The sequence below is a fragment of the Carassius gibelio genome, chromosome A5 (assembly GCF_023724105.1).
Source record: "Carassius gibelio isolate Cgi1373 ecotype wild population from Czech Republic chromosome A5, carGib1.2-hapl.c, whole genome shotgun sequence".
Lineage (NCBI taxonomy): Eukaryota > Metazoa > Chordata > Actinopteri > Cypriniformes > Cyprinidae > Carassius > Carassius gibelio.
The window spans coordinates 30,422,993-30,440,133 of NC_068375.1; the positions used below are offsets into that span (position 1 = coordinate 30,422,993).

At 39.1% G+C, this 17,141-nt stretch overlaps 1 protein-coding gene across 1 annotated transcript; it reads left to right on the plus strand.

The window, feature by feature from the left end:
* The first annotated feature begins 344 nt into the window (after positions 1-344).
* On the plus strand, positions 345-16,856 carry LOC128011537 (neuroligin-3-like). The gene is made up of 8 exons (XM_052594048.1): positions 345-673; positions 5,076-5,773; positions 6,536-6,589; positions 7,313-7,468; positions 8,469-8,654; positions 11,476-11,600; positions 12,542-13,209; positions 14,193-16,856. Exons 2-8 carry the CDS (start codon positions 5,317-5,319, stop codon positions 15,073-15,075), a joined length of 2,529 nt encoding a protein of 842 aa, XP_052450008.1. The 5' UTR covers positions 345-673; positions 5,076-5,316; the 3' UTR covers positions 15,076-16,856.
* The last annotated feature ends 285 nt before the right edge of the window (positions 16,857-17,141 follow it).

Here is a 17,141-nt window from a genome sequence, read left to right on the forward strand (position 1 = left end):
AGTTGCCGTTTTGATCCATGGGATCATCATTGGTCCCTTAAGACCTTCAGTGGGACTGTGTCTGTAGCACGTGTGGATAATGAGTGAATAAAAGAGTGCTAAAGTGTAGATTTTGGGGTGTTTGTTTTGACAGTTTAAAAAGAACACATGCACAAACGCAAACCTTGAAAATACACTCCAGCTCATTGCAGCAATTCTGCAAAATGGCCATATGATTTTTATTCCGATAATAAATGAGGATGCACCCGCCACACCCCTCTAATGCCATAACGCTCTCATTTCCCCAATGACTCAGTGGTGTTTTACATTTATGTGCTCCCTGTCTGGTTTGGATGAGACGAGCTTTTGCTGTCTATATCCGCCTTATCTACTTATTTATTTATTTTATTTGGCTGCTGGTTTGTAAGCTCGCTTGTGTCCCCTCGGTTGCCTGGCAACGCGCGTGGCAGTGGGCGCTCCTGACCTTGCGTCCGCGACCGCGCACAGCGCGCGCGCTTAAAATAGACCCGGGTAGATTGACGTTAATTGAAAATAAGAAAAACGCAAGAAGAGCTGAGCGCCGTTCACACGGCTCGACGAGGGGAAAATGGGATATTTTGTATGGTGGGAACGATGAGATATGAGATTATTACAGTGCACGCTCGGATGCGATACCGGCTGAGCGGCTGAGCAGGTGAGCCCAACATTTTCTTATTTATGGCTGATCTGATGTGCGCCGTCGGTTCTCAATTTCAGGCAGCGGTGAGAACGAACAATCCCGTGTAATAAGAGCAATTTTCAGATGCTGGTGAAAAGAAATGTGTGTAGTAATGAAAAAAGCGCAAATTGGATTGTGTTTGATTGTATGTGGAACGCGTTTCGACTGAACAATGAACGCTGGTCTAATGAATCCGCCGCATTGCTTGTTTTTGGGAAATGGCTACACTAAAGAATATGTTTTTTTGATAAGGAAATATTAATATTTTCTTTCTTTGATTTGATTTGATTTCATTTTAACGGCATTTTCTTTCTCTCGGCTGCAAAAGCTCGTAATCGTAAAAGGAGGAGCAGAGAGTGAGCGAGCGAGAGAGAGAGAGAAAGAGAGGGAGAGGAATTGGTAGAGAGAGGAAGAATTATCATTCGAATAACCTCAAAGCCATGATTTGCTGCAGCTGGGCTGTGATCTCGTTAATCATAGTCATTAGATGGCTGTAAACAGTCGGCTTTGTAATTCTACTCTGTCAGACTGCATCAACTTATTCGCATCTGTTTGAAAACACCTCTGCCAGCACCGTTATTTAGTTGTTCCACAGGCCTGTCTGCGAGAGGGACACTCGGGGGTCGAGTCGCTCTCCGCGTGCATGCTCAATACCCGCTGATATATTAATCACGGGCGGCTCGTGACGCTGGGCGCGTGTGAATTAAAGCTGCAGTTCGTCACCTGTTGGAAAGGTAACTGCAGCGCACGCGGGAGTGCCAGTCAGAAACCAGTGTCGAGATCGTTCGTGTGGATGAACCCGGGAAGCGAGACCCGTACAAAGTTCAAGTTGTCATGGTGATTTTACCATCTGTTGGCTCGGTTTACTTAAAGCTTTCCCCTGCGCGCTCACGTGCGTGCGCGTGTCCAAAGGCATTATGCTGTACGTTTATGATTCAAAACATTGGTATTAGCCGGTTTGTGGGAAGGGTCGTAACATCGAAGATACATTTTCACGGGGTCTTTGTTATCGGATGTAAGGTGGTGAAAACTAAATCTAGCGAGTGTTTTATAATGAAATGCCCCCGCATAGTTTATTATCCACGCGCCATCCCGCCACTGCACCGTTCAGTCGGAGCTACGGAGGAGGAGGAGGAGGAGGAGGAGGAGGGACAAGTCTATTGGTATTCATCTCTCGTATGGTAGTCTCTTTCACCGTCCCTGCCGTGAGTCCGTGAGGCACACGGATACACATACTCACCCCATTCCTAGTGAATGCAGAAAAAAGCGGTACCCTACACCCTATATTAAAACTGAACAAGATATATCATTAGGTTCATTTAAATAGTGCTGAATTCTCCAGTTCATTAAAAGCTGGCTTTCTCATTTCATTTATCGACCAGTTAAGTGGGGTAAATATCAAGGACCACAATCTTGAAACACATCACTGGCCTGTACAGCTGACCTGATTCAGGCGCGCGCCGTCCTCCCCTGACCGCTCGCTATTGGAAAATGGGCACTGGAATAAACGGACTCCCAGTATTCTCTCGATGGACCTCCATATTCAGATTAACTGACCCACATTACTAAGATGGAGGAACCCATTGCTAAAATTATTTACAGAAATGCAGGGAACACGAGAGCGTTTGTTTGCAACTGCTGATATTCTACAGGTAGCGGTTCACTTCAGAACCATGGACAGCGACAAGAATGAACACACAGTAAAAGATCGGTAAAAGAACTAAAGGGCTGGTCCATGCTATACATGTCATACTACATGGGACGTCATGTGTTTTAATATATCAGATGACTTAATTTGTTCAACATTTTAAAATATTAAAACATTTAGGCTTATTTCCATGCTCTCAGCTTCAGCATAGGTATCATGGAAATGTTCTTGTTTTTGTCCAAATGAATACGTTGGTTTTAAAACCTGAGCTTGACCAGCGTTTATTTCTGAAGGTCAGGTGTCCTTTATTCAAAATACTTTACATAGTTCAAAAAGCATTGCATAATTGGGATGATCGAGTTAATTGCGCAAAGAATGATTGTAATTATTTTACCCTGTTGGTTGCTTTTTTGAGCATAATAACACCAGTTCAGTTAGCTTCCGTGTAAGACCTGGTTTATTTTGCATGGGATTATCTGTTTTGTGTTTTTGTATTGCTTGCAGTTCTAAAGTTGAATTTACAGGAAAAGGCAATTACATAAAATAGGTCAAATAAGCTAACACCTGCTCAACACACCAGCGTTTTACAGCACTGTAAACAAGTCGCTTCACACCTCTACGAATGACAGGCTTTGAAGCATTAAATCCATTTGTTTTGTATTTAATGTTCCTGGAATAGAATTTGTAGGGTTTTTATATAAATCTTGGATATTTTGATAATTTTATGTAATATCTCAGAGATAAAAAATCTGATACAGAATTCTTTGAATCTTGATTTGTTCATTTAATTGTTTACATATGTAAATGGTTGTAAATCAGTGCCTTGTTTTATTTAGAAAGTGTATGTTTCTGGCAGAGCCTTGGTAAGACTTACCTATTTGGCATTTGTGTTCTGTAAACAGTGCTTTAAGTTAGGAAAAGGGGTATATTGAGCCCAACATCACCAAGTTTGTCTTTAAAAATGTTACAGCTTTAGTATCAACCAAACAGAATTATACATTTATTGATAAAACTTTGGGGCTTTTCACCAATTAAAAGTTGTTCATGAATAAATTGCTGTTTATTTATAATAGTTGTGAATTAGTGGCCCATGAAATATAATGTTAGATGTATATTCCTACATGACTTTATCATACCAGACTGGCCAATGCAACAAGTCTTAAAGTTTAAATCTGAGACATGGTAACTGCCCCAGATAAAGAAGAAGTGCAACGCAATGCACAGTTCCATTTACCTTAAGAGTCAGATGAATTGTTTCATATTGATTTCAAATCATTTATATGAATCTTTATGAGATTCTGAATTTAAGCCATCTTTCAAAACAGTGGTTATTTGGTGCATCACTGTCAGACCTCTAGGTCTGAACTTTGGCCAGGTTTTTTAAAAAGGAAGTAGATATGAACTCTTGTTTTGTGGTTGGTCCTCATCGCTGCAATGCAGGTTAATGAATGCTGTGGGTTTTAGCCCGTCAGCTCTATATGCTGCTATCCCACAGCGTCATGCACGCACATTGATTTCGGATAAAGTAACTGCTCTACGTGTTTGTGGTCTAAGCATTGAGTATTGATTCACTAGCACAACATGCATTCTGAATGCAAGCACTGCACTATGAGACTTAAGTCCCTCCCCTCAGAGGACATAAGATCCACCTGCTGTCCATGACTGATCCCTTATGAGACTGAACCCACAGTGCTGGAACTGTGCAAGGGTTTAGGGTTAAAGTGTCTCTACTTGCCGTTTACTGCAGGTGTTAATGTGACATGAACCACAAACTGTCTGTGCATCTGTAATCGAGTGTCCCTGCTTGCTTCCTCTCCCACATACACACCATTTGCTTGAGAGTACACACTACTGTTCAAAGTTTAGGGTTGGTAACATTTTTGTATTTTATGCTTCATCAAAAAACAGTAAAGATGCAATATTTTATCATCTTATTTTTTAATCTGAATATTATTGAAAATTAAAATAACTGTTTTATTTCTTAATATATTTAAAATGTGTGTTTTTTCTGAATTTTCAGAAGCTATTACTCCAATTAGTGTCACATGATCATTCAGTAATCTAAAATCTATCTAATATGTTGATTTGGGTTTCAAGAAACATTTCATATTGTTATAAATGTTGAAAACAGTCTTGCTGCTTAATATTTTGGTGGAAATGGGATCTTTTTTTTAAGGATTTTCAGGAAGATGAATGAATAGTTTAAAGGAACAGCATTTATTTGAAATAGAAATTGTTTGTAACATTAAAAAGGTCTTTCTGTAACTTTTGACCAATTCATTTTTTTCACTGAATAGAAGTATTAATTACCTGCCATTCTTGAACTTTTTTGTTTTATTTTTGGAGCCAGCTTAACTTTTTAAGATACTGCTATGAAGTCAGTCACTGATGTTTGACACCCAGAAAACATAAATACATTTTGAACATGATGCCTATTGTTTTAGAATGTTTATTTTGTTTTGTTTACATGGTTTTGCATTGTAATTTAGCAAGTTAATTTAAATTCCTTTTTCTTTTTTTTCTTTCAAATAAATGCGACATGGTTGAATATTTAGTTATCTAATACTATGGCATTCATGCATTTTAACTTTGACATTAGGTGTCTCTTTTGGGGCCCCTGTATTGTGTTTTCTAAAGGAATTATTAATATGGTTCATATTCTGACCAAAATGTTTATATGTCTGGTGTTGATAGGTTCTGGCTCTTACACCCTGTTTGTGTGTATTTCAGGTTTGTGCTGAAAGGATCTGTGTGCTGGAAAAATGAACAGCATCACCTGCTGAAATCATCAACCAATATGGAGCACTTGATAGTGCACACCTGGCTGCGGTCATGCCCACTGGATCTTCCTGAGTGTGTGGCACATGTTTGATTTTGAGCGCTAGAGTGTGATCGTGTCAAAGCAGAGAGTGTCATTGAGCTACTGACAGATTTATCAGTGTGAGCGTGTGTGTGCTGTTAAGAAGGGACCATGTGGTACACACAGTCAGCAACTTACCTGCCGCTTACCCACCTGCTCTGCCGACCTCTGAACTTTGCTCTGTGTTGGCTGCTTGTGTGGTCAGTCTCCATGGCAACAGCACTGACCTACCAGCCCACAGTAAACACAGCACTTGGCAGGCTTCGGGGGATGCGGGTTGCTGTGGCAACAGAGGGTCTGGGCCCTGTGGATCAGTACCTGGGTGTGCCTTACGCTGCCCCACCTGTAGAAGAGAAGCGCTTCATGCCACCCGATGCTCCATCGGCCTGGTCCGGCGTACGGAACGCCACCCGCTTCCCTCCTGTCTGCCCACAGACCATCCACAACTCTGTGCCCGACATCATGATGCCTGTCTGGGCCACCTACAACCTTGACACAGTTGCTACATACATGCAGGAGCAGAGTGAGGACTGTCTGTACCTGAATATATATGTACCCACACAAAGTGGTGAGTATACATGCAAAATGTCTACACACATTCATTCATTCATATACAGAACACCACTGAGTTTGGTTCTTGGTTCCTCTAACAATGTTAAAAACAGTTGTGCTGCTTACTATTTTTGTGAAAACCTGGATAATTGTTTTAAGCTTTTTGAACAAGGTAAAAGTCTGATAGTGTTGCCTGACTTCAGTTTACCTTCTAAGCTTCAGTTTCAAAGCATCCCCAACAATGCAACACACATAATGCACCAAAACAGAATTTTGGTTGTAATGTTGGATGTAAAGAATAAAACGAAAAAAAAAATGCCCTGTAATGTTAGCTTACAAACTCTACAAAGTTTCCTCACATCCTGTCAGTTCCTGTTTTTCTCAGCATTTCTAAGCTACTTCAGAAGCTTCTCTGATGTTAAGTTGAGTGCCCATGGCCAGATTCAACTGTGTGCTTTCCTTGCATTCTTTAAGTTGAACTGAAGCAGCATCTGTGTCCACTGGAGTGAACATCGAGAGCACTGTTTTGTCCTCATTTAAAGGAAATAGTAAATGGCTCTTGCTGAAGGCTGAAAGCTTTATTACTACAGGGTTCGGAGTGGGAAAGTGAACCCTTGTTGGTATCACACAGTAATTTAGAGAGAAGTCCACTGAGCTTTTATACATCACTCACTTACGCACAGCCCCCAACACACACAAACACACCCATATGTTTCTCTGCGGTCTAGTTTCTATCTTCTCATCTAATTTATCATCCCTCTCTCTCCTCTCTCTCTAGGTACAAAGAGAACGGGTGACATGTCAGCTGACCCAGAGCGTTCAGAGGATGATGGTATGTTCTGTTTTCATCATTCTTTCAGATTAATTCTTTTTTAAAGTTTTCCTATTCATTTTTTATCCCATTGTGTTTAATGCGAGAGTGAATAAGCTGGATGATATTTACACAATGTTGCATCATTTTCAGGATAATTTTGGAAGGTGGTGTTTGCCCTGCATCTTAGGGTGGTTTTAGGTGATTTTCTAGATATCAGCATCAGTATGATGAAATGGCCATATTATCAACCACCACTACTGTAAACATATATATATATATATATATATATATATATATATATATATATATATATATATATATACATACACACACACACACACACACACACACACATACGCACGTAGATAGTACTTCAAATGCAGTCCCATTACTAGATTTAGACACTTTCTCTTTTTAAAGTTTAAGCTGTAATTCAAGCTATAATCATCTGATGTGCAGACATTATTCACTTGCCTACCCTGTTATTTGTGAACATTTGAATTTGAAGACAACACTTCACTATGAAATTACTATAATCATTATAATAAATGAAACAAATGAAACTGAGTAATTTAAAGGAAGTCTTGGAGGCAGTTCTTGACTGGTTACGATTATTTAAAGCTGAAGTCTGTCAGTGGTGCAGAAGATCTCTGGGGAGATTTTAAGCAGCTGTGAAAAACACTTCAAAACGCAGAGAGCCTCATGTTTTTTGTGCACTTCTGTTGATGTTTGTGTATGCAGGGCTTAGGGATTCTCGAGATGACCCCCGTCCTGTGATGCTGTTTATTCATGGTGGCTCGTACATGGAGGGCACGGGGAACATTATGGACGGTAGTGTGCTGGCCAGCTACGGCAATGTCATTGTCATAACCCTCAACTACAGGGTGGGAATATTAGGTAAGGAAATGGTTTTTGAAATTTCAGTTTATTTAAGCTTAAATAATAGGTTTATGAATTTAAACAAGTAGGCCTACAGCATTTTTCTGTTTTGGACATGCAAGGAAAGATACTCTCACTCCAAATGCATCATGTCAGCCATTACAAAAGCATCCAGTTCTTTAGAAGACCTCAATAATGTTTTATGAATGCTTTGGGGAGCAGATCTGTCCATTACAGCCGCATTCAGAGAGAATGCTGTTAGTGTGCTTCTTTTCGAAAGACCTCTGGTTCAGTTTAATCACAGCGACTATATATAGGTTAAAATATTTTATATTGAAGAAGAAGCTCTGAAAATGCACTGATAAAACAGTAAAGCTGAACCCTATAAAACAACAATCAGCAATAAAAGCAAACTAACATCATCTCATGTTTACCATCACTGATGGTCTGACAGTTGCAATATAACTACTAAAGCAAATAAATGTTTGTTTGTTTGTTTGAAGTACTCCTGATTTTACAGTTAGATAAACTCATCAAAGCTCTTTAGTACCGTGGTAAATTTTACAGTGGTCTGGATTTTGTTGGTCTAGTTTTGGCTGGTTATCACAGCCCAGTTAGCCCCTTCTGGTATAAATGCCATATCTACACCACCTAGTGATTTTCTGTCAAGCAAAGTATACAGTATACAAACAGAATAACTGCCAATGAAAAAAGAATTTGTAAAGAATTTGTAATGAATGGCTTTCTTTTGATATAAGTTATAACCCCACTTATAGCTACAGTATTTTCATAAGATTTTCAGCCATTTTCATAAAGTTGTGAGGCCATATTTACTTTTAGGTTCAAGGATTCTTTCTGCATCTTTACACACAATCTCATAAGTAGTTCTGCTTTTTTAAACTGCAATTCTTCCGGTCAAAAAAAGAGATGTTATCGAAAGTTACACTCTCAAGATCACTGATGAGAATTCAGTAGTTTAATTTTTGTCAAATATTTCTGTCCCGTGTCTTTCTCTCAGGATTTTTAAGCACAGGTGACCAGGCCGCTAAAGGGAATTATGGTCTCTTGGATCAGATTCAAGCTCTTCGCTGGATCAACAAGAATATTGGCTATTTCGGTGGTGATCCGGGCCGCGTGACCGTGTTTGGCTCAGGAATCGGAGCGTCCTGTGTCAGTTTGCTCACTCTTTCACACCATTCTGAAGGTTAGAGATCACACACCTTAAATAATATTAATGTTCAACTCATCATCTAAACATACAGATGCAGTGAAATTCTCCTCAGTGCTGTTCCGAACATTTATATTCAGATCGTTAAAATGTGTTGATACAGAGGGACATGACAGTGAGTGCACTTTCCTAAAACTGTATTGAAAATATTAATTATAATTGCATAATGAATGAATTGGTTGGAAAACAAAATGTCCTTTTAAAATCTGCTCACTGTAATTTAGTAATTTTCCATAATTTATTCATTTAATTATATCCTATGTAACACCTTATGAAAATCAGTCAAAGGTGTGTCTCTGTAAGACACGTAGAGTGTATTTTTGCAGCCCGTTACTGCTGAGACAGCTGCCTCTGCAGCCATGACCACTGTCACATCTGAGTTTCCGTTACCACGGTAATCTCTGCTGTAACCATGGTAACTCATCTCCTGCCTCATCAGCCTTATCCCTCTGTTGTGGGCCTTGAGTGTGTGTAGGTGTGTCTGTCACTGCAAGGCATGTGTGCAAAAGTGTGTTTTAAAGAGATCAGAGCCAATCACACACACCTGCAGGGATATTGATCCAACATCATTGCTTTGCTTCGACGTACAGTATTCATAACTCTCTGTCTCCCCTACATGTCTCATCTCTTTCTCTGTGTCTCACTGTTTTGTGTTTCTGCCTCTTTATGTCAGTTTTTAAAATTAGCTTTTTCATATCCATATGATTTTATTATCTAATTATATAATTTTATGCATGCATTTGCTAGTACATGCATTTTAGAAAACTGTGATTTTGTACATGCTGTATTATTTTATAGCTCTCTCTTACTGAATGCATTTACACCCAGAATACAACTGGGTTAAAAAAGGTGGTTGTATACTGTAGGGCAGTGCCACCACAACTGCTATCCGTTTTCCAGAAATTCTGCTTTCTCATGGAAAACCATCACTCTGGTTTTGTCCAAATGGACTGTCACTACCAATATTTGCAATTATTGCTCCAGCAGGGAGCACCTCTGCTACATTCCTTTTTTGTGTGGACTGCAGAACCAGGTCATCCCCAGTGAGCAGACATTTGATTTGAGTGTGTATAGAGTCAAGGGTGGCATACTGCTCCTCCACCGTTGCAGTATCATTTATATAGATGTTCAAAATGATTGGACTCATGCTACATCCTCTTCCTGGAGCCTTAGCATTCTCTCTCCTTCCTCATCCTTTTAGCTTTGCTTTCTGCAGTTTTGTTGCTCCTCTGAAAAATACTGATAATGAGTCATTGGGATTTAAGCTCTCTTTAAATTATTCTGACTGCTCCAGACTAAGTGGAATATACAGTATGACTTCAAACAATTAAAAATCAATTTTACTGTTCACTAGAAAAGCTCTTCTGCAGACAAGGACAAATCTGCATATTGATGTGGATTTGGTTTCTTTCCGTATGACTGAACATTGCATTGAATAAAATAATATTTTCTACATGACAGCAATAGAGGAAATTCACCGGCTCCAATGTGCAAAGATTACGTTAAGGTATTTTTTTTTTTACATATTTTGTTAAAACACATTTATTATGTTTTTTTAAACTGTTTTTAAGGTTTATACAACTGACATTATTCTGTATGATATAATATATAATAAATAATAATAATATGAAATAATATAAAACAAAAATGGTAAAACAAATAGAATCAACATGTTAATATCACACTTAATGTTTTTTTCCCACAGTATAAATGGGTCTTTAGACTTCATATTTGGGTAATTGTCAAAAAGGTTGAAAACCCTTAATCTAAGACCTCTTGTATTTACTTTGACAATAGCTGGCTCAAGTTTCACCCTCTGAAATTCACAAAAAAAATCAACTTCCATCTCCCAGCAGGATGTAGTTGTTGAAGTTGTTCCTCCACTGTTTCCTTGTAGAGTTATTTGCATGAGTCAGAGATGTGTGCGCTGGTTATGGAAGGCTTGTCTTGGCAGAAATGATATGGTAGAACTGAAAATAACTGAAATGCTTTAGTCTCATGATCAAGGTTGTTGGAACGTGTTTACACGGCTTTCATGCAATGCCACCACAGAGTCATGACATGAGTTCATTACAGCAACAATCCTGCTGGAGCAATCTGTGTGTAAAAGCGTCTTGCTCAAGGCCACAATGGTGATGACTAATGTGATGATATTGGTGATCATGATATTGTTTTCTAGGCTTATCAAGTTCAGGATTAGTGTCTCTGTAGACATGGTAGCTGTCAGATATCTACATTGACTGCCTCAGAGGTGATAGCTGAATGTGAAGTATTAAATAAAAAAAGTATCCACCACCGACCAGATGGGAGTTGAACATCATGGGTTGAAGCTCAAGCCAACTGATATTATATCATCGAACTGAATACAAAACTGTGTATTCAAGTGCAGTTGAATATGAAGTGTTTTTAGTAAGATTTAATCAGTAGCCAATACCCATAATGGATTCAGCTGGAGCATTTATTATATGGTCAGGAAAAAATGGCATAAAAGCAAAGATGTCCCTGGAGATCATTTCTATTATGAACCTAACAGATTGTTCAGCAGATTTAAGAAGAAATTTAAAAACTGAGAGTGGAGTTGAACAGAAATATATAATGATTTGGCTGAAGGTTGTGAGGGTCACATAAATATGGCGTTAGTGAGTCTCTTAGAAAGCCCAGGATGTGGATGTCCCCTTCTTTCATGACCGACGGAAACACTGCAACTCTGCCCTTTTCAAATATAATAGCTGATCTGGAATATTGGCATGGCATTTATTGTTTTATTTTTTTCTGACATTCTCTGTTCTCTCTTTAGGTTTGTTTCACAGAGCAATCATTCAGAGCGGCTCAGCACTGTCCAGTTGGTCAGTGAACTATCAGCCTGTGAAATACACACGTCTCCTCGCAGAGCGCGTTGGCTGTAATGTCCTTGACACACAAGTATGATGCTTCTTGTAATTTTTGTAATTTTGAGGTTTTAAAGAGACAGTGACAATGCAGTTGGTATTTTGTGTAGAAACTTGTCGAATGAGATGGAAATAAAAGCTACCATACCGTTGCTGTCACATTAGACGATGCATACTATGAGTATATGACAGGATCACAATTTACAATAATTAGCACTTAAAATGACAAAATACTGTCCAAACATCTGGGGTGATTTAATATGTTTTTGAAATAAGTTTTTTTATGATCACTTAGGCTGCAATTATTTGATCAAAGATTAAAAACATTAGTATTGTGTAACAGTTTACACAATAAGTGTAATTTAAAATAAGTGATTTCTATTTTAATGTATTTTAAAATGTTATTTATTCCTGTGATAAACTCTAATACTTTTTTAAGGATTCTTTGATGAATTAAAAGTTCAAAAGAAAAAATATTTGAAAGAAAAAATATTTTGTAATGATATAAATGTCTCGACTGTCACTTTCCATAAATATGATGCATCATAGCTAAATAAAAGCATATATTTTTTTTAATTCCTGCAATATATAAACTGTTGTTTTCAATCAATTTGTGACATTTAAATCTTTGATTGGTCAAATTTCTTTGCAGGCCACAAAACTTGAACGTTTGTATTAGAATGCAAACGTTCTCTGCATGTGCCTGTGTTTTTCTTCTCCCATGTTTGCATAGATATGAATGGAAGAATATAAATTAAATACAAAGTAAAGTATGAAGACAAAAGAACTACAGAGCATAAATGTTTCATTCCTCACACCTGCTCAGGATAAAGTTAGGGCATATGATGAGTTAGCATAGTTTTTGATTAATAAAAAATATTTAGTGTCTAGCTTTTTATGACTAGCAGTTTTTACCAGTGAAGGTGCGGAGGCAGATATAACAGTTGCATGTGTGTGTGTGTGTGTTTTATGCAGGATCTGGTCCTCTGCATGCAGAAGCGTAGCTACAGGGAGCTGGTGGAGCAGGAAATTCAGCCAGCACGCTTTCATGTGGCCTTTGGCCCTGTCATTGACGGTGACCTCATCCCAGATGACCCAGAAGTGCTCATGGAGCAGGGGGAGTTCCTCAACTATGACATCATGTTGGGCGTTAACCAGGGAGAGGGATTCCGCTTTGTAGAAGGCGTGGTGGAACCAGAAGAGGGCGGAGTTTCTGGCTCCGATTTTGACTTCACGGTATCAGATTTTGTAGACGGTCTTTACGGTTATCCAGAAGGGAAGGACACTCTCAGAGAGACCATAAAGTTCATGTACACAGACTGGGCTGATCGAGACAATCCCGAAACTCGTCGCAAAACCCTCGTGGCCATGTTTACGGATCACCAGTGGGTGGAGCCAGCTGTGGTGACAGCCGACCTGCACGCACGTTACGGTTCTCCAACTTTCTTCTATGCATTCTACCATCACTGCCAGAGCCCCATGAAGCCTCCATGGGCGGACTCCGCACACGGCGATGAGCTGCCCTATGTGTTTGGGGTTCCACTTATTGGTCCAACGGAACTCTTCCCCTGCAACTTCTCCCGTAATGACATCATGCTGAGTGCTGTCGTCATGACCTACTGGACCAACTTTGCAAAGACCGGGTAAAACAGAACACCCTCTGAAACCGCACATCAATACATATGCAACATTTTTGCAAAACATTATGCAAAACCCTGTAGAATTACAAAACAACACAAGCAAAACATTATGAGTGAAAAAATATGAGTTGCAAAAATATTATTTATCAATGACATTCCATTGTCAGTTTTGCAATGTCATAATTATTATGCATGATAATGCATTTTGTCACAATTCAAGTAGCTCCCATCTTATCCAACCTCCAGTTAATGATAAAACATGTGTGACTGGTAAATTAGTAAGTAGTCGCTGTGACCTTGAAGTCGGTAACGGGGAGCATAGCAGAAACTGTGGGAGGAGCAGTGCTGAAAGTAAATGTCAATGTAAAACAGTGCATCAGCGTTCAACTCAATGAAACAGTGCCCTCTGGTGGAAACTGCATCTGTAGATGACCCACTTAAACACATATATTATTAGCTCGCAACAGGGACAGGCTTAATACATCGTTTATATGTTTGATAATACTGTTCAAAAAGAAGTAGATTATGCTCTTAGGCTGCATTTATTTGATTACAAAATACAGTAAAAACAGTAATATTTGAAATCTATTTTTCAGCAAACATTTTTCCAGTCTTCAGTGTCACATGATTCTTCAGAAGTCATTCTAATATGCTGATTTGGTGCTCAAGAAACATTTCTGATTATTACAGTTGTGGTGCTTAAAACTTCTGTGGAAATTATTATAAATGTATTTACTGTCACTTTTGATTAATTTAATACATCCTTGCTAAATAAAATGTAAATAAATGTATAAAAAAATTCTCACTTTCCCAAAAATGCTCAAAATGCTTGAAATTGTTCACTAAATTGATATGCCATTTCAGTCAAAGCAAAATGTAAAAAAAATAAAAGAAAATAATTAACATGGCATAAGCACTGTTTATACATTTCAGATGTAATTAATGAACTTTATCTGAATGTATCTGAATGTTTTGTTCTTTTGAAGGGATCCGAACAAGCCAGTTCCTCAGGACACTAAGTTCATCCACACAAAGGCAAACCGTTTTGAAGAAGTGACATGGGCCAAGTACAGTCCTCATGACCAGCTATATCTGCATATTGGGCTGAAGCCTCGTGTTCGGGATCATTATCGAGCTACTAAAGTGGCCTTCTGGAAGCACCTGGTCCCTCACCTGTACAACCTGCATGACATGTTTCACTACACATCCACCACCACACGGGTCCCACCTCTTCTGACCACACACAGCTCTCACAGTGCCACACTGCGCCCAGGGGGCAACAAGGCTCGTACCCCTGGTAAACAGCCTCCCCAGTCCACGGCACGCAGTGGGCCACTGGTCATTGCCAATCCGCGTGATTACTCTACAGAGCTGAGCGTCACCATTGCTGTTGGAGCTTCACTTCTCTTTCTTAATGTCTTGGCCTTTGCTGCGCTCTACTATCGCAAGGACAAACGGAGTCGACAAGACACACCCCCTCAGAATGCATCTCAGCGCCAGACCCCGCCCAATGACCTCAGCTATACGCCCACCTCCATCTCAGGTGGTAACCAAGAGGAGGGGTCACTGTGCGACCCGCTCCGTTTGACCCCGGCATCTTCTCCTCGGGATTACGCTCTCACGCTGCGCCGCTCACCGGATGACTTCCCACTCATGACGCCCAGTTCTGACACCATGACACCAAATAGCGGCATTATGACACCAAACACAGTAACCTTGACGCCCAATAGTGTTACCATGACGCCCAACACCATTACAATGTCACCCAATTCTTTGATGGGGTATCCCAGCATGCACCCTTACAACACTTTCACACATGGATACAACTCCACCAGCCTGCCCCACCCACACTCCACAACACGTGTATAACATGCAACAGAACCTCCACACGCTGACACAAAACACTCACATCCCACAAATCTTTACAACACACACGTCACAACGAGTGATTACTGTACACCAGATCAAACCAGTGCAAACTGTTACCCAGTATTCAAAATGATAATAGCAGGTGAAACCAATACATAACATGAGCACAATAAATGAATCAGTACACCCCCATCAGTATAAACCAGAATACACCATATGAACCTGAAGGAAGTGTCACCGCAGCACATAACAACAGTTTGGCTAAGTATGAACGCACTGCTTCACGTTTGACCATTGACAAATTTCACATTATATGAGCAGTTAAGAAGCACCTCTTTGGAATAAGATCAACAAAATGAGCAGATTACCTGAAGGCGAGCTGTAGTACCGCTGCCACCTCTAGGTGGTGCTGCAAGACTGTAAAAACCTTTCAGGTGGTTTGATCCGCGAGAACAGTAGGGGGCGCTGGAGTCCCGTCAGTGGTTCAATCACTATGAACCAACCAAGCACTTACTGAGATATGTAATAATAATAACCTGTAATAACAAACATATTAATGGCTATTGTACAGTATAACATATATTAACGTCAATGTACAGACAGCTTTTTTGAATGTGTCAGAAACAAATATTTCTAATCGTTTTTAAGATCAAATTATATCCATAGCAAAGAAGGTCATTTGAAGCCCAGGTTGATTTCGAATCCAACACTTTTTCCCCTTACTTTATAATCACAAACAAATGTACTATTTTATACCACATCTCTCTCTCTCTCTCTCTCTCTCTCTCTCTCTCTCTATTTTTCCCCCTTTTCTCTCTGTGTATGGGTACATTGTGCATTTTACTTTTGGTATAATCTACTCATTTAGTTGTAGATTATGCAAACAGATCTCACCGAGTATTTTAAAGAACTAAGAGTGTCTGAAGATTATTCATAAGCGTGAGAGATCGGATGTGTACAATTTTCAAGTTAAGCATCTTCAGATAATTTGTGTCTTGCTAAATGTTATCATTTTGTGTAAATGCTTTTCGGTCCTTTTAAATCTGTATTGTATCTGAGTTTGTTCGATATTTTTAGTGAAAATGTTCAAACTCAATTTGAAATATTTTTTTCTGTGTTTATCAGTAATAATATGACATCACTCATACAGTAATATGACATCACTCATGCTGTGATATTACATCACTCACGCTGTGATAGGACATACAGGCTTTGCTGAGAACTTATGGTTAATCTTTTCTTAAAAAAACAAAACAAACAAAAAAAAAAAAACCTTGAATGTGGTGATTTGTATTGAACACAGGGCTTCTCTAATGAAGGTCATTCTAAAATATCATGTTTACTATGGAGCTGCACAGAGTTTGCACAGGGGATACAGTAGTGTAGTCATGGTGTCAGATCCTGCCAGATGGTTAGATTCTCCATGTTACCAATGCTAACCACCCCTGCCATGATTTTTGTGCCAAATTTGCGATACTGTTTTTTTTCTTGGTAACCAGCAGAAAGTTTGTCTGTTAACGTGTTTGTGTGAAAGTTCAACAGCTTTATAAAAAAAATATTTGCAGTATTTACAACGATTTGAGTTTATGTGGACTTTGAAGAGAAAAGACAATGGCAATTGGATGCGTGGAGTTGGACAGCAGCAGTGTGTCTCTCCTGGATGAGGATGACCTGTGTGCAGCTGCTCAGGTCTGTCAGTACAACGGCTTGCAGAAGTCTGTTCTTTTATACTCTGTATATTTCTGCCTCAAATTTGCAGTAAATATTGGGTTTGCCTAAAAGTCCTGCTTCTTGTTTATCAAGAATTGATTTGGAAGTTTTTGACATGATCTCATGGAGAAGTGACGCATTTAAGCTATTTAAAGTGCATTCAGGGTATATGGTGTCAGGTTGTGTGTTTCCTGGGAGCTGAACTTGAGAATAATCTTAGGGTTAATATTTTTAAAAAAAAAGTAAAAATGTCAAATTTCATTTTTTTTTTTAAATGGGCTGAAAAAAAAAAACCTTTCAGTATTCTTCGCTCTTTGAGATGTTTGAGATAAATAAGCCAAATGTTTTTCTTTAAA